The sequence below is a fragment of the Lagenorhynchus albirostris genome, chromosome 11 (assembly GCF_949774975.1).
Source record: "Lagenorhynchus albirostris chromosome 11, mLagAlb1.1, whole genome shotgun sequence".
NCBI classification, from domain to species: Eukaryota; Metazoa; Chordata; class Mammalia; order Artiodactyla; family Delphinidae; genus Lagenorhynchus; species Lagenorhynchus albirostris.
Window position 1 is genome coordinate 47092962 of NC_083105.1, and position 27261 is coordinate 47120222.

Genomic DNA, 27261 nt, shown 5'->3' on the forward strand with positions numbered 1-27261 from the left:
AAGAAAGAGTTATGTGGCAGATTTGATTCCAGATATATCTCACACAACCAGCTGGCCAGAGATGTCCTCTCCCAGGCCACACAGATGGGAGAGGAGGGGGCAGGCGGCCAGGGCTGACAGAAGCGCCATGGAAGCCAGCACAGTTCTGCCTCTCAGCCCTGGTGAGAAAAAGCCCCCAATCTTCCCGGAGCTCAGAGGCTCCCTGGCTACTCCGGGCTGACGGATTTTTCCACAAAGCAGCCCCCTGGCCCTGGCAAGCTGTCTCAGAAACGTCTGTCACTAGTGGAAGATTACAAGAGGAAGCATGTAAATCACTGGAGGCAGCTCTCTGCTCCTTGCAGGAAAAACTCAGAGCAAAGTTCATATCCCCCTGGTGGAGGGCATCCACACTGTGGTGTTGGGAAATGAAAGGCCACACAGGTTTAGTCAGCAGTAGGTGCCAAACCCTTTGGCCGCTTCTGACATCTTCCTGCTGCCTGTCTTTTCAGAGCACAATACACCAAATTGGACAAAGGAAGGAAAAAAGTACAATAAAGCATCTATTTCCACACTACATGAGTTCAAAATAATGAGTGTATCTTTCCCCCCAATTATCAGCACTTATATAGCCAAAAGGAAGCTTACCTTAAAGGTCCTGAGCTTTGGGAAGCTCTTCCCAATATTGCTCACACATCCAAACACTCAGCATTCTCCTCTTTCGAGGGTGTCTCTAGAACTCTCTCTACAATCCCGCCGTGCGCTGGGCCTGACACAGGGGACCTTACGTGACCTCTTGCCGGCTTGATGTCACATCTGGTTCTCTAGACTCAACTCCTCATTAGTATTGATATCTTTCCCCACCAAAGGTCGTGGATTTACCATCATTAAATAGACACAAAGAAATGTGCCACACATTTGAATTCTGCTCATGAATAAAGGATCCCCAGAGTGTTCTCAGCAGCAGCTGGTTACTGCCCAGTGGGCACAGCCCTGCCTGGGAAAAGTGGTGCTGAGCTCCAAAGATGCCGTTAGACAGAATTTGTGGCATCGCCCTGGCAACTACTTGCTGTGGTCCAGTCTCCCTGACTTTGTTCTCCCACATTCCCCATTTTCTATCTCCCTATTACTAATCCTTAAATACTCTTTCTGATTTGTTTACCATCTGCATCATTGCATGGCCTGGGCAACTTCTAGGATCATAGAATGAAATAGACATCTGCTTCTTTCTTTAGGGTTTTGACCCTTCTCAGGTACACCACAGGCTGGAAACAAGACAATAAGCCCAATACCTCCCATTTCTGGTCTTAGAGGTCAACAACATTGGAATTTGTACGATCTGATAAGCACATTTAAAAAGCAGTCTCTTCATATCAAAATTAGACTTCCTATAAGCTTTGCATTGGATTTTCATGGGAATCTGTGTCTCTAGAGAATGTTAAGCATGTCTGTGAAAAGTAGATGCTCACATTCTCCTGAGTTGGGAATCCCAGAAGAAGACAAGTTCACTTAGGAGAGTGAGAAAAGTACACCAGCTTCTACTGGGAATTCTATGTAGTGGTGTCAAATACTTGGGGATGCTTCCTGCAGTGGGCAGTAGCAAGTGAAAAGTTAAAATGCTGAGGGGAGAGAAGGGTACAGAGAGACCACAATGTCTCCTATAACTGAGAAGCTGCTTTGGATCAAGAAACTGGAAGCATCCTTGGGACCATCCCTTACTTAGCCTCTGATGATAATTGTCTCCTCTGAGACAAGGCCCAGAAGCTAGTCCTTTTCCACGCTAACAAAGCATTTTTGGAGGGATAGATAAATACCCCTTCCACCATGTAAACAGACCGAAAACAAGAAGGCGAGGAGGACATAGGAAAGATGACCAGGGCTCAAAGGCTGAGGAGCCATCATAGCAGCAGCACGAGCCTGAAGACCAGAGACCTGATAAAGACCCCTCATCCCAGTAAAGGATGACCCCTCCTCCCTGCGAAGGAGGGATGGCAGTCAAAAGGCACGTGATGCTTGCATAGCAAATGTATTTGCTTTAACTGCTTAGTACATTTGGCTACCATTTCATCATATTACATATCTTGGGGTAATCTCAGTCTCTTTTGGTATAAAATCCAGAAGAATTCTAATAATATGAATATCCATGGGAGAGTGGATTGTACCTGATTACCTACTCACTCTTTTCGCCTAAGTAGATAGGAAGGAGAGCAAAGATTTTGAGAAAGTTATTTGCAAGGCTAAAAAAGATACACACACACACGCACACACACACACACGAAAGGCACAGGGAGCTGGTAAGAAATATCAGTTGATTAAAAAAAAGATCATCCTTTATCTCATATTTAAGAGCAGAAAGCCTGTGCTTCTTTTCTTCAAAGTATGAGTTTATAAAGGGCTCCTGTATCTCTAAGCTAAATCAAAGGCCAATGTCTGGTTTAAAGGGCTCCTTGTCTTCAAAGTAAATAGAAAGTCAGTCCCCAGTTCATGTGTGAGAAAAGGGAGATGGGAAGAGAAAAAGAGCTTGACATAGCACAACACTGATGTTTTTCTTACCAAAATGCCATCACAGCAATGAGAGTTATAACCAAGGTCTGGAAAACCCAATTGGGACACGACTGTTTTTTTCCTGAAAAAGAAACCTATAAAAAATTCAGCAATGAGAAATGAAAAATCAGTGATGCCAACTTTGAGAAGGATGCCTGAAGACTCACTCCCCAGGGGATCTTCGCTGCTCCCTTCAGCCTACATCTCCCTCCTCCTCTCTGCCTCTGAAAACAAAGTCCTTTCAAAGCCAAGTTCTTCCCTTTTCTTGGCACTCCAGGCTACACTCTCTCTTCCCTGCAGGACAACTGTCTGTGCCATTCATTAGTGCTTTTTCTTGAAGTTTTATGAGAGAAGACCTACCAGACAATATACTGTCAGAACCCAGAGGTCCATTTCTTTTAATAGGATACTTTTGAAAATCAAAAAGTCTTCAAGACATAATAGAATAAATCCCAATGGAAGAACTTCAGGCAGCATGACAAATTGTAGAAAAGATTTTTGTGGCATGAAATACTATTAATTACTCCTTAAATCATATACAGTTTTTTCCAGTGCTGCCACCTATTTTTGAGGACTGTTCTGGGCCTATGTCTTATTTATTCTTATATCCATTCAACAAATATTCATTAAGCACTACTATGAGCAACGTTATAGGGGGATATGAAAATAAGTAAATTACACTCTCTAGGAAGTGAGTGAGACAAACCTTTAGGACTGGTACATATTGGCATTAAAAACTTGCACATAAGGAATGAGCCAAGAACCATAGGAGAGACAGCTGTGCAACTGGTGAGGAATCTCGCTGGAGATATGAGAGGCTTTCTGCCCAGTTAAATACGGTGCTCCTTAAATATGAGTTTCCTACTAATGCAATACAGAGTATTATGTTTGCTTCCTTCTGCGGGTACAGGATTGGAAGGGAATTGGAGGATGGTGGTAGTTAAGAAATAGTTTAAAATTGGTCTTTGAATTTCTTGGGCAGGTTATCTGCATAAAGAAAATGTTCTTCAATGTAATATCGGGGGTCGGGGGGGCGGAATTAACCACACGCTTTTTAACAAGTACCCAAATTTTAGGGTTATCATAACTGAGTCATCCATAAGTGCAGTAGGAAGCCACTTTGAATACCAAGAAGTGGATGGTTTATACCATTCCTACATCCCACTGGAACGGTTTTGAGGACATCCTAATAGTGTGCTGTGCAAAGAAAGAACTCAATGCAATGAAATTTGCTGAATTGATTAGAATTAAGTAGTATTAATCTCAGAATAAGAGCTTCCCCTTCCAACCTACTCCCCAAAGCTGCCAGATTGTTTTAAGTCTCCATGCTTTTGCTCAAAAGCCTTTGACCTTGTATAGGAAAATGGCCTAAGACCTGGGGTCAGACCTGGAGTCAAGCCCTGAACAAGTCATCTAAGTGTCATTGATCCTCATTTTCCTCATCAATAAAATAGGAAAGATAAAATCATACCTGCCTACCTTTCAGAGTTACTGGGTGGACCTGATTAACAGAGAAATGTTTCTCAAGTTCAAGTCTGCATGAGAATTACTATGGAGTTTGTTAAAAAATCTAAATGCCCTGAAAAATTCTGATTCAATAGGTTACCATGTAGTGTGAGTTGGGGGGCTGTGAATCTGTAAGAAGTGAGATAATGAAAAGTATCTGTGTTTGCTAATATGTTTAGAATAGATAACTAATAAGAACCTGCTGTATAGCACAGGGAACTGCACTTCACTGTACAGTAGAAACTAACACAACATTGTAAGACAACTATACCCCGATTAAAACAATAAATAAATAAATAAATTTAAAAATAAACATACTCATTGAGATGATACATCATTTATTCAGTATGATCCATTTGACCTCTATGTTACTAATTTTCATAATACCCTGAATTGTGGGGGGAGGCGGGCTCTCAGAAGAAGCCTGTGTTTGTTCCTTCCCTCTCTCCCTTCTCCACATACTCTGAATTTTTACTCGAACCCTGAGGTCTTTCTCACCTCGCCCCAATCATCAACACACAGCAGGAATCACCCACCTACCTCTTGGAAGTAAAGAAAGAGAAGGAAAGGAGAGGAACCGTTTGGACTGGATGAGACCTGAATCTTCCTCCAGAATGAGCATCATCTTGGCCAGCATTGGCCCAGCCAGGCTTCTCACCATCAGGTAAAGCCCACCAACTGCTCATAGCCAGCACTTTGCTCATTAATGCCCCCACTCAACCCAGGAGGACCACTCTCCACCCATACACTTGTGTTTCAATGCTCCAAGGATCTTGGAGGCTTTGAGGAATAAAGGTTACCTAGGGGGCTGGTGTATGGAAGGGCAAGTTAACCTCGGAGAAATAGCCAAAACCTCCTAGAAAGACAGTACAGGGAGAGCAAAACACCACCATTCCTGTATTTTATCAAGCTCCCTGGAAGACTGATACATGCCAAAGTATGAGAACCACTGAAACAGTGGGTTTGAAAATACTAAATAGCGGTGGACACTTACATAGCACTTATGTGCCACACACTCTTGAGTGCTTTATGTATGCTAATTTATTTAACCTCACAGTAATCCTCAACTACTCTATAAGGCAAGTACTGTTATCATCCCTATTTTAGAGATGTGGAAACATGAGTCCCAGGAAGGCTAAGTTCCTTACTCAAGATCACACTGCTAGTAAGTCACAGAGCCAGGATTTGAACCAAAAAACACTTGGTTCCGGAATCTGTGCTCTTAACCCCAATGCCATGCTGCCTCCCTTTTCTGTCTGTAAAGAAAGGATGCACTATACAACTTAGATATTATTGTTATTATTCAAAAAGTCTTCATGGCTGCCAAATGAACTCTTTAACTGGTGATCCAGAAACAGCCTAACATATTTTCAGCCTTAACTTCGACTCTCCTCCCTAACAAACTCCCACCTAGTCCTTCAAGGAAGCTGGTGCCAGCTCCCAGACCTTGGCTTGTGCCATTCCATCTGAAACCTCTCTAGCAGCACCTGCTACTTTCTAGCCAAAGCTTACGCCCCCTTGAAGGCCCGGGTCCCATGATACTCCCACGGTGCTCTGAGCCTCTGCAATATTTATCACATCCGGGTACAACTGTTCTTTGTTTTCTCTTCTGATCTTCCCTGGCTACCTTAAAATTCTTTAGAAGGGGCCACATCTTACTAACTTTTGCATGCACAGGGGCGTAGGACAGTGACTGCATGAAGTCTCTGAATTGAATGGGTGCTCTTTAATGTCTGGATGTCCATATAAGTCCCTGAGCCTGTGTCCACACCCCAACTCCCCCACCACGCATACACCCAAGACACTGAATCTCTTTAATGCTTTAAATTTAGATTGTAAGCCTTCAGGGAATATTTTCAGACTGGGCTCTCCATTCATTCATACATTTGACAAATATTTCTTGAGTACCTGCTCTGTGTCTGTCCCTGGGGACACAGAATGAGGAAGGCTGACACAGAGCCTGTTCTCATGGACCGTATGTTCTAGTTAATATTCTGAGAAAACTGCAAAATAAAGATTCTTTGTGTGCAAGATGGGTGCTACAGAGGTTGCACAGGAGCCAAATTGTACCAATCAGGGCCTCCATGGATGTAGATACAATTCCCTCTATCCCCTTAGTACAAAGAGCACCTTCCCTACACAATATTTTTAGTATTTTGTGTTTATTGAGCAACCTGCTATGTGCTGGGCATTGTGCTAAGGGCTTTCGCTCATTTAATCCTATCAATACTCTTTGTAAGGTAGACATTATTATTATCTGTTTCCCAATGCAATTAAGTGAACTTGCCCCAAAACACTTCTACATATACATTTATCCATGTATTTATGCCTACTGGTATAGCAAGAAGCTTGTCCACAGCATAACATTTTAGTAGTTTTTAGTAGAATATTCAACTTTCTAAACCCTCTTAGAATAGTTCAGTGACGTACAACATGAGGAGTAGAGAGTAAATTGGGACAATGGCCCAAACATCAGGTCAGCCCGTAACAGGATATAGGTTAAGGTCATAAATACCTTCCTCCGGGAAAGGCCACCTTTGGAAAACTAGTGGATCTGAGGGAGCGAGCTGAGGTTCACAGCTATCTATGAATGGCAGCTAGGAAGAGAGTATTGCAGCTTCTCCCTCACTGACACTTCTCTGCAATGGAGAGGGTGTCCTTTAAGTTAATAAATGATTAACCTTCACCTTTAATGTAAATGTTATCCTGTTTGATGAAATGCTCTATTCATTAATATAGCTTTCACATTTTATCCTTTGCAAGCAAGTGAATACCTAGTCTCCATTTGCATATATAGTACTAAATATCAAAGGGAAAAGGGATTTGTGGATTAACTGACATCCCTTTGAGATCTTCTGGAGACAAAGATAAGGGCCTGAGTCAAGTCAAGGCATCCACACAGATCTTGCAGCCCAGAGTCATCTGCTGATGAATTTCACCTGATGGGGACTATACACACAAAAAGCGGCAGAACAATATTTCTGAAATGAACAGGTTCTATACTCATATCTCTAAACTCCTCTTTGAAAAACCAGTTAATATCTATTAAAAGGATAATATTTAAATGCCTTAAGTGCATAAGGATGCCTAGGGAACCCATCAACAAATAAATGAAGAAAAAAATTCCTGATCAATTTTTCTAAAGACTATTTGAATAGAAAATATCACCTCTGTTCATTATAAATTTAAGTCTATTTACCTTGCTGGGTTTTTTGGGAATGGTCCTTTTTGGAGAAGATGCACTAAGAGCTCTGCTACATTTGCTTTAAAAAGAGAAAGAGAAAATTAGTTTTGATTCAGCTGCCTCTCCAAGAGTTATATGACAAAGGCCCAGACTGTCACTAACACAGCAGTATGCTTTTTTTAAATTATTATTATTCAGTGGTAATTTAAAAAAGGAAGAGTCGAGGCAATTGAGAGTTCTTTTTGTGTACAAGAAACTTAGTAAGTATAAATAAATGCATTAAAAGTTACATTTCCCTTTTTCTCAAAATATATCCCAGAAAATGTGCACGTGCCTCCTTAAGTAATAAAAAAAATAGAATAAAAGTTTTTTCCCTGAGGACCAAACATGGTTCTCTAAATTTAGAAATGGCCACCTTTCCTCCTTAAAGGAAAGGCCACCCTTTTGTTAAAATGTAGCACTTCCTATAATCACTACTCTTAAACAGATGCATTATATTTTGTTTTATTTTAAAAGCAGCAACAGAAAAAGTAAGAAAATTATCACATAAAACAACTGTGTTCCAAAACATTCTGAAAGAAGAATAGGGAATTAAAAGAAAGTAATGGTTGCTGCTTGGTAGAACAGACCATTCAGAGTGATCTAGTTATGGAAAGACCCCATTCTCTCCTTTCTCCAGATTTCTATGGCAATCCTGGAAGTACCTGATTGAGCTCACTTCACTGGCAGAGGACTTCCAACTACTGAGCCGCTTCAGCCTGGCCAGCCTTCTGTTCCATATTTCTAACTCTTCTATTCTTTCTTCAAGGTTGTTGGTTAGTTTGCAAAGCTGCTTCACTGCACCCACATTTTCCATAAAGATCTGGTCCTAAAAATGAAAAATTCAGAGCGCATACAGTTTGAGACCACTAGACAACTGTCCATGGCCCATCCAAAGACAGCTGGAAAACTCCATTGAAAACGGCTACACACACACACACACACACACACACACACACACACACACACACACAGCCTCAAGTTCATTCAAGATAAATCTGGAGGCTTGAAATTTAAAGTGGTCTTGCCAAACTTCTGGCTATGTAGTAAAACTGCTTATGTTCAATTTGCAATAAAATGGAAATATGTCCTTGTATTCCAAGAGAGAGAACAGAGCTGAAGGACACTGTCAAGTTTCCAATCCAAAGATTTATTTTCAGTGGCCATTATGCTCTATTTAAAACTCATGTAAAGAAAGTCAGAACAGGCTTCTGAATGTTGATTTGTGTTTGCATCACTAAATCAGAAGGAATGACTTCAGTTCTCCCTGGTAAAATGTGCATCAAATTGCTCAGATGAAGGAGGGAGGAAAGAAGACAGGGCCTTTTCTCTGAGTTCTGCCACCTGCTAGATGTGAGATCCTGGGTAAAATGTAACAACTTCTCTGAGCTTCAGTTTCTTCATTTATAAATGAGAGGATGATTCTTGAGATGTTGATTTCTGTCTTAATATCCCATAAGCTATTACATGCAATTTACATTTTAGCTTAAACAAAATTTAAAGCACTTAATTCTTCCTATTCAAAGAAAGTTACTGACATGTCAGAAAGAGCAAGAAAGGAGAGATCAACCAAAACCACAGGGATCCAGACACCCCTTCCCCCACCCACACACGTCAGTTGTTTGGGGAACATGTGTGTCTGTTTCTTAGCCATACAAAAATCCTGGAAAGCTCTCATCAACTCACACCCCAATCCCATAACCACTCCTCTTCCCCACCCCTCTGTGTTTACAAGTTTAGAATGTCATGGCGCTCTTTGGGGCTCATAGAGGCTGGTCCACTGTTGTAAAGTGATGAGCTCAAGGCCAAAATAGAAAGACTGTTTTGTGGCTGGGGATCAAACTCAGGGCTGTGTGTCTTTGAGATTCTCATCATGCAAACCGAAGTTTTCTGGGTTTCAAACACTGTAAAGCAACCACTTGGAAAGGATTCAGAAGCTGAATGTTATAGATTTAAGGCTTAGTTCATAGAGTTTAAAGGCATACACACTGGGATAAAACACACTGGTAAAGGTAAGTATATAGTCAGTTTAAGAATACTCTAATACCATTATATAATGGTATATAAATCACTTTAACTCTAGCATAAAGGTTAAAGGACAAAAGTATTAAAAATAACTATAGCTTCAATAATCTGTTAATGGTACACACATAAAAAGAGGTAAATTATGACACCAAAAGCATAAAACATGGGGTGGGGGGGGAGTAAAAGGGAAGAGTTTTGTATGTGATCAAAGTTAAATTATTATTGGCCTAAAATAGACTTAAATCTATAAAATATTTTATGTAAGCCTCATGGTAATCACAAAGCAAAACCTACAGTAGATACACAAAAGGTAAAGAGAAGAGAATCAAAGCATAACACTACAAAAATCATTGATTCACAAACGAAGACAGCAAAGAAAGAAAAGAACAAATGAACTACAAAACAGCTAGAAAACAATAAGATGATCATTTAAAGAAGAATTAATAAAAATCTTTCTCAAACTCCTCCAAAAAATGGAAACTCCATCCACTACAAACTCATTTTAAAAGGCCATCATTACCCTGATACCAAGGCAAGATAAGAACACTACAAGAAGAGACAATTACAGGTCAATATCCCTGATGAACATACATGCAAAAGTCTTCAACAAAATATTAGCAAACTGAATTCAACAATACATTAAAAGAATCATATGTCATGATCAAGAAGGATTTATTCCTGGGATACAAGAATGGTTCAATATATGCAAATCAATCAATGTGATACACTCCACTAACAAAATGAAGGATAAAACTTACATGGTCATTTCAATAGATGGAGAAAAAGATTTTGACAAAATTCAACATCCTTTCATGATGAAAACTCTCAACAAATTAAGTCTAGATAAAATATACCTCAACATAATAGAAGCCATATATGACAAGACCACAGCTAACATGTACACTTAATGATGAAAAGCTGAAAGCTTTTCCTCTAAGGTCAAGAACAAGACAAGACATGCCCACTCTCCCTGTTTCTATTCAGCACAGTACTGGAAGTCCTAGACAGAGCAACTAGACAATAAAAAGAAATAAAAGGCATCCAATTTGGGAATGAAAAAGTAAGACTGTTTCTGTTGAAGATGATATCTTGGATACAGAAAATCCTAAAGACTCCATCAAAAAATAGAACTAATAAGTGAATTCAGTAAAGTTGTAGGATGAAAAATCAACTTACAGAAATAAGCTAGTTTCCATACACTAATAATGAACAATTTGAAAAAGAAATAAAGAATCCCATTTACAATAGCATTAAAAACAATGAAAAATACGTAGGGATAAATTTAACCAATGAGGTGAAATATCTGTACACTGAAAATTATTAGACATTGGTGAAAGAAATGATGAAGACACAAATAAATGGAAAAATATCCTGTGCTCTTGGATTGGAAGAATTAACATTGTTAGCACGTCCATCCTACTCAAAGCCATCTATAGATCCAATGCAATCCCTGTCAAAATTCCAATGGCATTTTTCACAGAACTAGAAAAACTAATCATAAAATTGGTACAGAACAACAAAAGATCCCAAATATTCAAAGCAATTCTGAGAAATAACAAGGCTGGAGGCATCACACTTCCTGATTTCAAACTATAATACAAAGCAGCTATCATAATCAAAACAGTATGGTACTGGCATAAAAATAGATACATAGACCAATGGAACAAAACTGAGAGCCCAGAAATAAACATACACATACGGTCAATTAATATTTGACAAGGAAGTCAAGAATACTCAATGGGGAAAAGATATTTTCCTCAATAAATGGTGTTGGGAAAATCTGATATTTACATGCAAAAGAAATTGGACCTCTATCTTACACCACTTACAAAAATTAACTCAAAATGTGTTAAAGACTTAAATGTAAAACGTAAAATTGTAAAACTCCTAGAAGAAAACAGGGAAAAATCTCCTTGTCTTGGCAACCATATTTTGGACAAGACCAAAAGTACAATCCACAAAAGCAAACAAACAAACAAAACAAACAAAAGTGGGACTACATCAAACCAAAACTTCTGTGTAGCAAACGAAATAACCAACAAAATTAAAAGGCAGTCTACTGAATGGGAGAAAATACTTGCAAGCCATATACCTGATAAGGGTTTAATATTCAAAATATATAAGGAATGCACACAACTCAATAGCAATAAACAAATATTCCAGTTTAAAAATGGGCAGAAAACCTGAATAAATATTTTTCCAAAGAAGACATACAAATGGGCAACATGTACAAGAAAAGACACTCAACATTACTAATCATCAGGGAAATGCAAATAAAAACCACAATGAGATATCACCTCACACCTGTTAGGATGGCTATTATCAAAAAGACAAGAGATAACAAGGATCTGAAAAAAAGGGAATCCTTCTGTTGGTGGGAACGTAAATTGGCGTAGGCACCATGGCAAACAGCTTGGAAGTTATACAAAAGTTAAAAATAGAACTACCATATGAATATGATCCAGCAATCCCATATCTGGGTATATGTCCAAAGGAAATGATATCACTATCTCAAAGAAATATCTGCACCCCCATGTTCGTTACAGCATTATTCACAATAACCAAGATATGGAAACAACCTAAGTGTCCATCAGTGGATGGATGAAGAAAGTGTGTGTGTGTGTGTGTGTGTATATACATATGTATTATTCAGCTATGATAATGAAGGACATTTTGCCATTTGTGACAACATGGATGGACCTCGAAGGTGTCATACTAAGTAAAATAAGTGAGACACAGAAATATAAGTACTGTATAATATCACTTATATGTGGAAACAGAATAGATTGGTGGTTGCCAAAGGTTGAGATAGTGGGGGAAATGAGGAAATGTTGGTCAAAATGTACAAACTCAGTTTAGGATGAATAAATTCTGGGGATCTAATGTGCAGCATTGTGACTATAATTAACAATACTATATTATATACTTGGAAGTTGGTAAGAAAGTAAATCTTAAATGTTCTCACCACACACACACACACACAAAATTAATTATATGAAGTGATGTATATGTCAACTAACCTTATTGTGGTACTCATTTTGCAATATATAAGTTTATCAAATCATCACGTTGTACACCTTAAACTTACCCTGTGCTGTATGTCAATTTTATCTCAACAAAGCTAAAAAAATGTAGCTGTATGGGAGGAGAGTTTATTTAAATAAAACAAGATTGGACGTGAATTAATAACTGGAATCTGAGTGAAATGTATAAATGTGTTTCAATACTATTCTCTCTTATTTTGTATATGTTTGAAATTTTTCATTAAAAATGTTAAAAAATAAGGGCTTCCCTGGTGGCGCAGTGGTTGAGAGTCCACCTGCCGATGCAGAGGACGCGGGTTTGTGCCCCGGTCGGGGAAGATCCCACATGCCGCGGAGCGGCTGGGCCCGTGAGCCATGGCCGCTGAGCCTGCGCGTCCGGAGCCTGTGCTCCGCAACGGGAGAGGCCACAACAGTGAGAGGCCCGCGTACAGCAAAAAAAAAAAAAAAAAAAAAAAAAAAAAGTTAAAAAATAAATAAATCACAAAACAAAAACAAAGCCAAAAAAAAAAAATCTCTTGACACAAGCTGTTCTAAATTTTCTAATTCTGGTATAGATTTTCCTTCTAAATTTGTGTTATAAAAATAAGGCAGAAATCATGAAGATAAGAATGACTTTCTATGGTTGTAAATCATAGTAAATGTCATATGACTATTTACTGTGTTTAGTAGAAAGCCTTATAGTAGAATTATAACTGTAATATTTAGAGTCGGTCACATGGTCAGTCGATGTCCACCCAGCAGTCCAGCACAGGTTCCCAGCCATCATCTCCGACTCCTTCCCCCACAGGAAATCCATCACACAGTGCTGTCAGTTCAACATCCTAAATCTCCTGAATCTACCTACTTCTCTCCATCCTCACTGGCACTACCATACCTAATAATATTTTTAATTTCTCTTGGCAACTGGCTCCCTTTTTTCCTCCCTCTTTTAAAAAAATGTTTGCTCGATACAGTAATTTGTGATTTAGCTCAAACCAAAGCAGACAGTGGAGAATGATATTAATGTCCCCTCTAAACCACAGCCAGTTCTTTCTGCCATGTCTCCCCACAGGACTTTTAATGCTGCTAATGGCATAGAAGCGATCGCTGCAATTGTCCAGTTATGTGTCAATAATGATGATAAGCCAGCTCTGATTTCTGCAACTCAAATATGACAACACCATACATCTTCCCAGTAGATTCAACGGGAAAGAAGATAATTCATGTGTTTTCCTATCTAAGAGGAAATAGAGGTGGAGAGGGAATTTACTACTACCTTCCTGATAGTAATGATGGCCCTGACTTTATGGATCCAATCAGAGGTTACCAAAAAAATTAATTTCTAGGACATGTTATTGGGATTGCTTCTTATTAAAAGACTTCTGATTTCTTGTCCTCTATCATCACAGTAAAGTCAGTACAAATATGTTCAAAAACATAGAGTTTTCTGAAAATAACCTTTTCAATGCAAGTGGTGAGGTCTCCAGGGGTTCATTTTAACCACGAATGTGCACCTAGATGCCTCAGGAGCTTTTTCTAAGTGTCCAACTCGCAGATAGAGGTTCGTATTCGTTAGGACAGAGAAGGGCATAAGGCTGGGGCATTTTGAAAAGCTTCCCCATCTGACACCCACTGTTGGTTAAGAACTATTTTATAATTGAATCTAATTTAATTAATCAACTCTGTCCAGTTATTATTAACCATTTCAGATGGAATCCACTACCTCAACTAAAATGTAGCTTTATAATTGTGATGTAAAAATGATTAAACCAGCTTGCCACCAAAAATTGCTCATGAGATTGGGTTTGGGGGCAGTGGCAACTGTTTCAAATCACATGAGAATCTTCACCCACTGTTTAAAAGACTTGCTTTGGGGTGAGGGGACTTATGGACAGCGTGAGCATATTTTTTGAAAGGACACGTAGGGCAGTTTGGCAAGTATAAGTGCACAGGAGAACAGGGAGGTGTTTGTGAAATCAGAGACGTTATTTAGCTTAAAGTGTGTCTCTGTTGAAGCCTCTCCTTTCACATAGCCCCCTTCACACGCTGTGCTCTAATCATATTGAACCTTGTGCCGGTCACAGAACATGGATCATGTATCCCCTCGTCTCTGCCTGCTCCCTCTGCCTAAACCAGCTGTCCTCCCTCTCCGCCCACCTTCCTTTCACTTGGTGTCATGTTTACCAGTGTTACAAACCCCTGGAGACAGGGCCGGCCTCTTGTCCACAGCAGATTCTCCAGCACAGGGCAGTAACACAGGACAGACTTGAAGATTAAATGAGTGAATATTCTTACAGTGGTGATGCATGCCCCGAGGCACTCATAACCTTGCTCTCCGGTGAAATTGAAGAAAGTGGCCAAACGTCCAGTTTATTTTTTTACCTGAGGTTTTTCTCAGAAAAGCAAAGTCTATATTCCAAATTCCCTTTCCACGTTAGGAAATGCAGGTGAATTAAGGAAAGAAACACTAGTGTTCAACATCCTCAGTGCGATGGGCTAGTGACTCTCTTGTGACCAGCCACGTGGCCTCCACTGATGGAAACAGATGACCGTCCCTTCAGTTCCCCTTCATCCCCTAGGAAACACTTAGACTCTGTAGAAGGCAGTTTGCAAGCTCCTGGGTCCCTTGCAGGACTGACGATAAATGAGCCCCAATGCTGGGGAGCAGCCAGGCAGTGGACTTGATTTCTCCTCTCTTTGGGAACTACAGCTTGTCCTCTGTCCAAAAACAGAGTAAGGGTAACAAAGCCTGCGAGCAAAGAATGCTTTGAGAAGTTGAAATAGGCTCTTCTTTCTTTTCCAGTGAGAGTCACAGACTTGAAAATCTCTCCTTGTGGCATCTGATGTTGCATGGACTGATGTTTTTATGATAAAATCATGGGACTAAAACAGCCTGTAATTGAGTATTATGAAAGTGATTGTCAAAGGGAGAAAAACGGTCTTTTAGCCAATGGGTGTGCCTGGCAATTGTTTAGGCTTTGGATAAACTCAGCTTTAGATCTTTGTCCAAGAGTGTACAAAGCTCACCAGGCCTTGACATGGATTTAAAAAAAAAAACTAGAATCCTCAAACCAGAAAAGCAGGCTGCTGAGATGGTGCAGCAGCTCAGACTTCAGCTGAACTTCCCACAGATCCCTGGAGGTGAGCTTTCCCTCCCATGCAGAGTTCTCTTGCAAAGAGGACAACTCCTGGGCTCATTTCCCTGGATGTTGTATTTTGACCTCTGCCTTAAATGGGGAGAGCACAAGTTCATAAAACTGTTTCAAATTATGTGTTTTAATTGTTGCCCTTTGTTTGCTTTAGAACTCTTGCTTAATTTTTGTTATCTCAGTTTAACTGTAATTTTCTGTGGAAGGGCTTGAGTCCTTTGACTGAGGCAAGTTTCCAGTTGAACTAACACATGGCACCGTTTATTGTAATTCTTTGATTTCTTCTCTTTCTGGGTGACCAATGAGCTCCTTTTGAGGGCAGTGTCTTAGGGCCAACTCAGTACCTGGCACACGTAGCTCAATATTCAGCTAATGAACAGAATCAATAGTTCTTTATCAAGCACCTATGATGTGCTAACCACTGTCTTAAGTACAGGGAGAAAACAATTAGATAAGGTAGACAGGATCTCTGCCCTCATAGAGCATGTTTCCTTAGTGGGGAGATTGGCCAAGAGCAAGTAAACCAGAAGTATATGATATAGTTTTAAGTTGTAATTAGCACCAGGAAGGAAACCATTGAAAGAGAAAATAATTGTTACTATCTTAAGCCATTGCTATAGATTTGGTCTATTTTATCTTTGAGGGCACTGGGAAAAAATAAAATAACAGCATCAAGTGGAAAAGTATATTCTCATCCTGAAAAAGACAGGTAACCCAATGGAAAACTGGGCAAACAATTCATAGAAGGAGAAATCTGAATAGCTAACATAAGAAAGAGATGCACAACTTTGTTACTCACCAGAGAAAGACAAATTAAAACAGTAAGATACCACTTTACCCCAATTAGGATTGAAAAATTTAGAAAGTCTGATAATGTCAGGTGTTGATGAGGATACAGAGAAGCAGTCAACCTCATGTGCTGCTGTTATGAGTTGGAGCTGACCAACAATCTGACAGCATTTCATAGAATTAAGGCTGTGTGTATCCTATACCCCACCTCCAGTATGCGTGCCAGAGAAAACCTCCCACAGGTTCACAAGGAGGCCTGTGTGAGAACGTTCATCACCGCACAGCTGTGGTCAGCAGAGTTGGAAGAGGCCATCACTCGAGGAGGAGAACGTAAGGACATATGCCAAGGAATTCCACGTATCAGACTCTGAGCAGATGTATATAATTCAAAGAAATTTAAAACAGATTCAAAAACAACACTAATAATGTTCCAGAAAGCCTGACTATCCAAGGATATATATGAAACACATTAGCGTGGCTGCCATCGTTGTGGGGAGTTGGATGGAAGAGGAAATGAGAATGCAGAGAAGAAAAAAATGTAATGAAGAAAAAGAGCAGTACAAAGAAGAGGGTAGTACCTCCACTCTAAAGTTCCAATAATAAAGAGGAAAGAGGAAAATCTACTGGAGAAAAAAAAAAAAAATGAAAGAGATTTCACATCTTGAGAGCTACCACTCTAGTCCAAAGTTTATTTACTTACTCTCAGTGCTCTTACTCAGTTTGAGTAGCTTGAAGGCAGTGACAGACTCTGAATATCTGAGACCGAGCTCAGTAGACTGGGAACTTCATGGATGAAGCCCAAGGGAACTAAACTATACCTACAGGGAGGAAGAAGTTCTGACCTAGTGGCCAGATTTCACAGGTGAAGAAAAGTCAGCATCATCAGAAAGGGACTGAAGTATCCTTAAACACTTTATAAGAAATTACTAAAAAATAGTCTCTTTGAAAACTTTGGCATAAGTTCAGCCATTTTAACTAAATTCCACTTTGGTAAATAAAATGTGAAATTCCAGGTACTCAATCATTGAAGGCCTGAATAAACGGGGCTATCTGATGTTCAAAGCATTGCCATCACCTTCTGACACAATATTTAAATTGCAGTTTTAGATGTCTGGAACAATTATCCTTTTCCCAACATTTTATAACTAAAATTTCCAAGCATACAGAAAAGTTTTTAAAAAATTGTAGAGTAAATGCCCATATACCCCCCCGACGTAAATTCCACAATTAGCATAGTGCTCTATTTCCTTTATCACACGTCTCTCCATCTGTCTGTCCATCCATCAACCCATCTTGTTTAAATGCATGGGAAAAAATAAATAGCAATTACTTTTTAAGAAGACATAACTACAGAAAGAAATTTTCCAAGAAAACAATAAATGGCATATTTCTCTCTAAAATTTAGAAACAAGAGAATTTTCTCCCTGCTGCCAGTGTAAGAAGTTCCTGGGAAAGAAGATGATCTACAAACAGGTGATCAGTTGTTAAAATATCCAGGGTTGGTTTTAATAGCATATTAACTCTAATCCTTTGGCTTGGAGTCAAATCAATCAGTGAGTGCAACAGGGAATACTAACCTCCTGTGGGGAACATCACTGCAACTAATGAATGAAATTTATTTCCTCTCTTGATGAGAAAAGAAGGGACTTTTAAACTAACTGCTGAGTAGGACCTTTAAAAAAAAAACCATTTAGATTCTGGGCTGGCTATATGAACTTAAACTAATATAATTTTTTATAACTCAGTTTTTCTATATTTAAAAATGAAAAATAGTATTTGTCACTCTATAAAAAAAAATAAGTCATTTCAGAGACACCCAAAGTGGTGGTATCTTTGAGCGGCACCTGAAAAAAATTTATTAACGATTAACCATTTATCAGTTATACTGTGTTGTGGACCTAAAAGTTGTGGTCCTAAGAAGATCTGCATTAAAAAAAATTCATTTATGAAAGCAACTGCTTCATTGGGGGAAAAAGTGATTAAGGTAGAATTCCAACTCACCATACTAAAGTTAGTTTACTGTAGAACTGTAAAGAATAAAATAATTTGTTTTGAATAGCTTTAAAGATGACCTTATGATCCCCCACACTGGCTGAGCCAAGTTCTGGACAAACTTTTATCTGATGCTGAAATTCATGCTCTTAAACTGGCGTGCCATGTACGATCAGGGAATTTTTAATCATCAAAGAGATTTCGGTGAGGTTCATTTTCCTCCCATCTCCTCCATCTCCTCCCCATTTCCTTATCGATCCTCTCTGCCCTCTTGGCTTTTTGACACTGTGTTTGCCCCATGTTCTCCTCCTACCTTCACCCAATCCTTCGGCCTTCCCAGGGCCTCTCTTTCTCCTATAGACCCTCCTGGAAGTGTTCTGCTGTCTTTAGCCCTCTTTGTTTCTTATCCTATATGAACTCAAGCGCCTGCTGGGCCAGGCAGGTAACAGGAAGCAGAGGGTTTCCCTGGTGGTGCAGTGGTTAAGAATCCGCCTGCCAATGCAGGGGACATGGGTTCAAGCCCTGGTCCGGGAAGATCCCACATGCCACGGAGCAGCTAAGCCCGAGCACCACAACTACTGAGCCTGTGCTCTAGAGCCCGTGAGCCACAACTACTGAGCCCATGCACCACAACTACTGAAGCCCACGTGTGTAGAGCCCGTGCTCTGCAACAAGAGAAGCCATGACAATGAGAAGCCCACGCACCGCAAGGAAGAGTAGCCCTCGCTCGCCGCAACTAGAGAAAGTCCACGCGCAGCAATGAAGACCCAACATGCCAAAAATAAATAAATAAAATAAATAAATTTTTTAAAAAACCAGGAAGCAGAGATGTGAGGCTGCCGAAGCCCCTCTGGGGGAGTCGCTTCTCAGCACCACGTCACCAGATCTGATGTTTCAAGGGAACTGGAAATCCAAAATGTGTGTGAAGATCTCCTAATTTTTAAAGGTAAGCAACACATTTGAAAATTTTTAAAACACCGTGAGGGAAAAACGTCTGCAGGCCAGACTGGGCCACAGGCTTTCCATCTGTGACCTGCGTCCATGACCTTTTCCTTATGAATTAATATCTTCACCCCTGTCTGTAGCTCCCCCTTGACCCCCAACTTCTCTCTCATGTTCCACACTCCCAGTCACCTCTGGATGTTTTCATCTGAATGTTCAGCTGACATCTCAAACTCGAAACTGAACCCATCTTTTCCCCTAGAAAACCACTTCTCCTTCAAACTCCCTTACGTTGATAGAACCACGTCTCTTCCTTTCACTGAGATTCAAAAACTCATGCATTAACATAAAGTCTTATTGAGAACCCACGAGGTATCAGATACTGTTCTAAACAACACAGGATTGACCAGACACATTCTCTGACCTCAAGAAGCTCACAGTCCAGTGGAGGAGATACCAAATAGAGAATGACAACACAATGTGATGCATACTCTAGAAGCTGTCTATCCAGAGGCCTAAGGCAGTGTGAGGACAGGAGCAATCCAGGCATCACGGAATTCATTCACTCGATCCACCAAGATATGTTGAACTCCTCCAGTACTCTAAGCCCTGGGGTTAACACCTCATATAAAGTATTGGAGGTACAGTTTTGAAAAATATAGAAGATTTTTTTGTTCTCATACAACTACCCAGGGAGACTGGCAAAAAACAAGTAGGCAAGTAAACAAGATCATTTCCGTTAGGGACAGAAGTCTCCAGGCTGCTGTGAGCAAGTCTGCAGTGTATCCCCTGCACAGAGACCCAGCTGAGGGGGAGGACGAGGTCTGCGCCAGCCAGAGGGAGCTCCTTTTTCTAATTACTGCAAAGGCACTCTACACCCTCGCGGTGGCCCTGGATCTTACAAAGTGAAATCGAGTGCCATGGAGACTCTTAGACAAGGTGGTCAGGGAAGGTCTTGCTTTGCAATCCAAATGATGAGATCATCTGAAGGGAGAGTCTCCGTGGCAGAGAACAATCAACAGAACAGCTCGAGGCAGAAACAAACTTGGAGTGTGAGGAACAGAAAAAAGGCTGGCGGGGGAGCAGCTAGGAACAAGACTGTGCGTGTGTGCGCAGACACATCATATTCTGAAGGTGTTTGGGGGTTGGGGGGTATGAGTGTTAGGAAATGAGTCAGAAAGAGAAGATTCCATCCAGATTGTGGAGGGTTATGATAATAAGCCAGTGAAGAGCCAAAACTGGGAAAGGGAGATTATAGGATCAGAGATTCGTTTTGTTTTGGTTTGAAGGAAAATGATTCTACTGGCAGCTAGCTGGTCAGTTAGGAGGTTGTTATAATAGCTAGGGATAAAAATGGAGAAAATAAAGAGAATAAAGAAAGAATGTGATATACAAGAGATAGTACCTCAGTAAGAACAGCAGGACTTGTCTAACTGGACCCCGTGGATGAGAAAAAGGAAGGCTTGGGAGGCCTCTTGTGATGCTCTCCCCACTGCCGCCAGCTACACCCTCAGTCCCCACGGTCCACCAATGTCTTCCTTCCCTTGTCTCTCCATCTCCCCCCTTCCTTTCCATCTGAGAACACTTGCCTAGTCTCCAGAGAGCCTCTCTCCTTCCTCTGAACTGATGCGGCACTTTATGCATCCCACAGATTTATGACGTCTCACGTTGTAACTCAGAGCATTATTTCTTGTGTACCTGTCACATCATCCTGCTTAGACTGTCAGCTACTTGAAGATAGGAACCAAGTGTTATTTACCCTTTCATGACTCAAATAGACAATCCCTGCCACATTATGGTTGCAGGAAAAATAGAATCAATGAGTAAAAAGTAGCCACATACTAAGTTATGGCAGGGCGGCTTGTGACATGCAGTCTTAGAAACACACACATACAGATTATTCAAGGCTAGTGAATGATAAGATGAACCTCATCTTTACATAGACTCGGTTGTGAATTTGTTTAAGGCAGTTCTTACATTTATTGTGTGCATTTTTCTTACACCAAGTACACCTAATAATAATGCTCAGGAAATGTAACCACCTGTTCTCAAATAATCACAGAAACAAAATTTAAAAGTTGCCAAGTAAAGAGATAGATGAACACGCCAAAAAGCAGAGCCCCAGTGGTCGAATGCAGGAGGAGACGATGGTGTCCACTCTAAGGCCCCCTTGCTCTCAGTATCAGCCCCGAGTCCTTTCACTCTACCTCCCCTGGCTGAGCTTTCACTGGGCCACGCGAACCATGAGAAATTTATGAGAAGCAGTAAATCACCCTGTATAAGAGAAGTTTATCTTGCAAGGTCATTTCTCCTGTTAAGAAGAGAAAAAAGTGGCTTGTACCAACTCTGGCTGACATCTCTGATCTCCAGCGTTCGCTGGTTGTATGGACAGGCTGTAAAGATCCAGCCATTCTCTTTCCTGTTTCGGCACCACGTTGCAAAGTACATGTGGAAATGATACAGCAGTCACGGAGCACAACATTTTAACATTTCCATGTTCTAGTTTGCATTTTAGCTTCAATGAGAATTTCCTTATAAAAAAGAGACATTTGGGGGAAGAGAACTGGAGTGCAGAGGGAGAGACTGTATCTTAATTGGATCTCCACCTGTTACTATAGCACACAAAGCCCGGGAAATCCTAGAAAAGGTCTTGAAAACCAACAGCCCTGGGCGTGGCAATCAAGGTTGCCATGGCGCCCACGTGAATAAGGAAGAGTCCAGGAAAGCAAGAGGTTATCTGTACATCTTTCTTATCAGTTAACAAAGAGCACCACGGGACAACAGGAGCCACATACCCTGCGTTCTTAATGAGAGAATAAAGGGTATTCTGGGAAGTACTTATAATGTAGAAGAGGGATATTCCACAGTGTTGAGGATTAAACCAGCAATTGAAGTCTATCCACAGAAGTGAGCCAAAGAAGAAAGCCAGCCTTCGGAGTATGGAGGTGTGGCCTTAGTGACGTCACCACAGATTGTATCACTACAAGATCCTGTTACTAAGAGAATCGCCCCTTTTCCATTCTGGACTCCTGTCAGTTTTACTTATTTATAAACTCAGTGCCCCCTTGGCATGGATTGCTCCTCAGGTGATGAATGAACCTGGCTGCCTGGAACGGGAATGCCACGCCCCGCTTTCCCAGGTCTCTGCACTTGACTTCCTAGGAATGAACTTCGGGTGTAACCTCCCCTGGGAAAGTGAGGGGTTGGCCCTCGGAACTCCTGTTGCTAATCATCTTGACTGTCTCCCTTCAACTCACCTGGGAACGGGAAAACACTGGGCCAGGGGAGAACTAATTATTTTGCTGAACAGTGACGGTCCTAAGGCCCCGGGCAGGCGTTACCTACACAGGAAACATAGAAATCTCTTTCCTGAGTGTTCTAGGGAAGGGCCACACCCAGAAGTGATACAGCTGCTACCAGATGAAACCCCAAGAGCCCCACCTTGGCCGCCTGGTGACACACTCCCAAGGCCGTACCCTGAGGCTGACAGCTGTGCCCCTGCTCTTTTCTCTCAACCTAGGAAGCTTATGAAAATGCAAGAGAGTGAGGGTGATTTTATTTTACAGATACCTCTGAATAGATCTTATATTTTAGTATATACAAAATAGTTTATATTTTAAGCAAATTACATAAAAAACTTGTGTTTTATTATTAAAAATAAATTTCTGGGGAATTCCCTGGTGGTCCGGTGGTTAGGACTCAGCGTGCTCAGTGCCGGGGCCCAGGTTCGATCCCTGGTCAGGGAACTAAGATCCCACCCGCTGCATGGCATGGCCAAAACAATTATTTTAGTTAAAAAAAAGATAAATTTCTGATGGTAACACCTCTCAAGCGAAGTGATAGCCTTGCTGTGAGAGACCAAAGAATTTCTTCTGTGGAGGATGTGGTCCTGGGAGACAGGAGGAAGTAACTTGACTTCCGCCACTCGGCCCTTGCGGCCCAGTGAGCAGGCCATCCGGCGCTGTTATCGAAGTATTTGTTGTCCAAGAGCTTGTAGGTAGGAGACTGTGGAAGGGCCCAACATGCAGACATACCCGCTACCTTGCTACTCCAAGTGCGCCTTGCTGACCAGCAGGACTGGCAAAACTGGCTTCACCTGGAGACTGGCCAGAAATTCAGGATCTCAGGCCTCACTCCATTCTTGCTGAACCGGAATCTGCATTTTAGTAACTCCCTTACTGATTCGTGTACACTTTGAAGTTTGGGAAGTACTGCCCCGAGGAACTGACAAATTACGAATTAGTCTCCACTCACACATCTCTACCTACTGCCCTGAAATCCCCGTGCCTAACAGCCTTCCCTCCAGAAGCAAATATAATAACGTGACATAAAGCAAATCAGCCGCAGAGTGAATCTGCAAACCTCGCAAAAGATGCAGGTTTCACAGAATTCACAGACGTGATCTCGGAGAACCACTCAGATGACAACCAAAGCGTCGGCAAGCGAGGAAATGGCAGGCGTAGACTCCTTAACAAGCGAAGAGGAAATAATCTACAAGGATGGTGACATTCCTTCCAAAGAGAATGATTTGAATATCAAAGAATTCTGAAAGGCCCTTGAGGAAAAACGATGAGGCTCATGAATATCTTTGTAAAAATGACCCACTTTATGATTGTGCTGCGGACGTTAAACATATAGTTTTGTTGAAAAACTATGCTCCAAAAAAAACATAATATTTCAACACTTCACTCAGTCTTCAATCATTCTAAGGAGGAGCACATTGTTTTAATAACTTAAATGATCTTATGTGAGAGAAATGACACTTTCGTAAGTTTTAGTTCCATTTTTCAAGACAAAGTCTAATCAGAACTTGCTGTCACTATTTCTCCTGATGTTTGGTCCCTGTTTGAAGGGCACTTCTGCTCAGTGGACTGTCCCAGGGCCGGTGTTCCTCCCACAAGACTCACTGGATTCCAGTGCTTACTGTTGCGTAGTCCTTTTTCCTTTTTCGCTTATGAGACTTCTTTTGGGTACCTATGACCAGTGTGGGATAACTGATACCTACTTACTCCACAACTCAGTGGATGTTCCGTGCATTGTGATACCACAGAAGGGGGTTTGCCCGTGCGGTTAGAGCTCTAGGGTAGGTATCTGTTCAGGGTTACCTTATCCACCATGAGGAAGTTCTCCAGCATCTCTCCGTTTTCACAGGTGACATGGCCAACCTCCCTCACGGCTCTGGGCAGGATCTCTCGCACCTCCTGGGCGATCATCCCTAGACACAAACACTCCAACAGGTTTTGTCAGGAAAAGACCTTTCTGGAGAAAATCCTCCCACGCCTACCTCAGAATGGGAACCCTGACAACTACACAGGATGCCTCTGCGAATAGATGCTTATCCCCCCTCAGCATTTGCTTTGATCTACGAGGCATTTAAAAAGCAAAGGAGGAATTTGGAGCCAAGGACCACTAGAGGATTAAAAGAGGGAGTGTTGTTTTCTCCACTCTTTCTTGAGACTCTGAGCCGAATGTTGGAAGGGGTTAAGTACCTTCAGATCCCTGTACACAGACGTGAGGCTAGGGCATCGGCTTGATTTTCTTTCTTCTTCTGCAGGAGGGCCCTGCCCTCTAAATGGTCCTTTTTTCTTTAGAATTCCTGGACTGGAGTATGAACATCACTCTGCACTTCTCTGACCTGGACCTGCCTGTCCCGCCACCTTCCCTCTCTATCCCGATGCTGCCCAGTGCTGCCTGTCATACAGTTTGCGCTGCCATCCGCCCCTCGGCCCTCATCCCATGAGCAAGAGGCCTCCAGTGAAAGGAGACAATGTGTTCAAAATCCTCCACCAGTACCTTAGGGGGCAGGAGTGGGGATGGGGGTGTTGAGGAAAGATGACAGAAATTTCTTTAACTTTTCCTGCTCTGGTGATTATGGCTTTCAAAGAGGACAAGTTAGACCGACAGGATGTCGTCAAGTGCTGTAGCATGCAGCCTCCAGGTGAAGAGGGAACTAGAACTTTGATAGCTGACAGTATAAAATAAAGAAGGGAGCTGTGTGTGTACCTGTTTGATGGGCAGTGTTTATTCCCATCGCAGATGCGAATTCAGGCTTGTAGTCGTATTCGACAATCCTCATTTGGGCTATTCTTCTCAGCTGTTCATTTGTGTCAACCTAATTTAATTAAAGAAGATCAGATTTCACCCGCTTAGATATTTGCTATTCGAATCAAGGCCCAGAGTGGCCCAGACAGATGAAGAATGCTGGGAATGTCCTTTCCTCTTGCCCAAACTATTTTAAGAGAAATTTATGTTTTTCTCCTCCAAGAAGCAAAAGTTTCAAGGTTCGTGTCGGCGACTTCCATCCACTGACTTATAAACTGAGCCAGAGTTTATATGGCTAAATTACAGGGCAAAACCTCCCTCATTCATTACTCTGGCCTCACTTCTGTCCACTGAGAGTTGAACCGTCCTTCTGAGAATGGAGGTTGATCACCTTGGAGAGAAACAATTTCTGTCCAGGATAGCAAGGTATCATTTCCAATTGAGCATGCAATATAAGCAGCTAAGAAATACAGGCTGACCTTGTATTTATAAATTAAAAATGCAGTGCTTAGTTTAAGTAACAACCTATTAAGAATGGGTATATCGTACATCATTGAATTGCTTATGGACATCTTGCTGGAGAAAATTGTTTCAAGTGGCAGTTTGCTAGCCCGGATTACCCATCTGCTGGTCCCTCAAAATCCAGGCTACATTCCTACAGATGGCTTCTCCCCCAGACCCCCCTGGTCAGCGATGGTGTCCTCCTTGGAGCCAACCACTCTCACAGGTAGTTAAAAGCACTCCCAACTGTCACTGCAAGTTCCTCAAAAAAAATTTCACTGGGTCCCAGCAAAATGATAACAATAAAGACAATATAGTGGATTTTTCCTAAAGCTAAATGTGCTGATTCAAAGGCTTCCCTTTTGAGTTTTTTTTTTTTTTTTAATGAATTCATGGTAATAGCATGATTGATTTTTTTTAACGACCTTATTCCACAAGTAAAAAGTTGGCAGTCCTATGTGGGTCCTTAAATTTTCTTTTAGAGAACATAACTGGATTATGAAACCAGTGGTCTCTTGGCAATTAAAAATATACCGCCTGGACATTCATCCATATGTTGGAGCAACCAGAAATGCTTTTCTGTTGTTTTAAGAAACCCCTGCTTTGGCCCTGAACCCCTCCCTGGACCCACTCTGTCAAGTGAGCAGGAAAGTTCCTCCAATATCATAAAGGTTCTCTTTCCTTCACCAGTTTGGTGGGTTATCAAATGTTGTGACTTTGTGCTTAACTGGATAAATGGACTAACTTTAGTTCAGGTACTTGTTGGGGAGTCTAATTTTGAGCTCACTGCTGTTTTGATCATTGCTGTTATCAAAAGCTTGGTTCAGTTCTTTCATTCACTGCTTCATTAGACTAATATTTACCAATCACCTTCAACATACCAGGCACTACCCTGAGTGTTGGAACTTCAAAATGATTGCCTTTTTAAAGTTCATGGTCTAGACAGGAAAACAGACTCATCCCATAAGATTATATTACAGTGTGAGAAATGCAGGGTGATGATGGAGTTATGAACAGAGAATCATGGCAACTCCAAGGAAGCACCTAAAAGATTATCTGGGGACCGTAAAAGGCGGCTTCCCAGAGATGGTGAAGCCCAACCGAGATCTCGGCTTGTTTCAGTTCTCAAACACGCTCTGCCCCTTTCACTACAAGGCCCTTGCTCAGGGCATTTCCCTGCCTCAGAAGCTCTTCCCTTCCACTCCTCTACCGCCGCCTCTCCCCATTTAAAACACCTCTTCACCAGAGAAGGATTGCTTGACCTCCAAGACTAGGAAGTTTCCCTCTGCCTTATGTGCTAATGGCACCCGTTCTTTTCCTTCATAGCATTAATCAAAGTTACCACCAGACAACTAGTGAGTCACTTTTATTATCTGTCTTCTCCTACAGAAAAAACACCCCGTGAGGGCAAGGACATATTTGAGGCCATGATTTTCTGTTCGTCACCACATCACCGGTTTCTAGTACCATTCCTTGCATGTAGTAGGTACTTAACTAATATTTATAAAATAAATTAATAACTTTAAGATAGGAGTTAGTCAGGGAAAGA

General features: G+C 41.3%; 1 protein-coding gene across 1 annotated transcript in view; it reads right to left on the reverse strand.

Moving 5' to 3' along the window:
• The window catches only part of MYRFL (myelin regulatory factor like), a 117900-nt gene that overhangs the window by 14006 nt on the left and 76633 nt on the right, over window positions 1-27261 (reverse strand). The window contains exons 13-17 of the mRNA XM_060165353.1: window positions 25173-25281; window positions 24275-24384; window positions 7915-8078; window positions 7226-7289; window positions 2530-2615 (exon numbers count right to left, since the gene is read on the reverse strand). Of these exons, the coding sequence (XP_060021336.1) occupies window positions 2530-2615; window positions 7226-7289; window positions 7915-8078; window positions 24275-24384; window positions 25173-25281 (533 nt within the window). The remainder of the gene's footprint in view (window positions 1-2529; window positions 2616-7225; window positions 7290-7914; window positions 8079-24274; window positions 24385-25172; window positions 25282-27261) is intronic.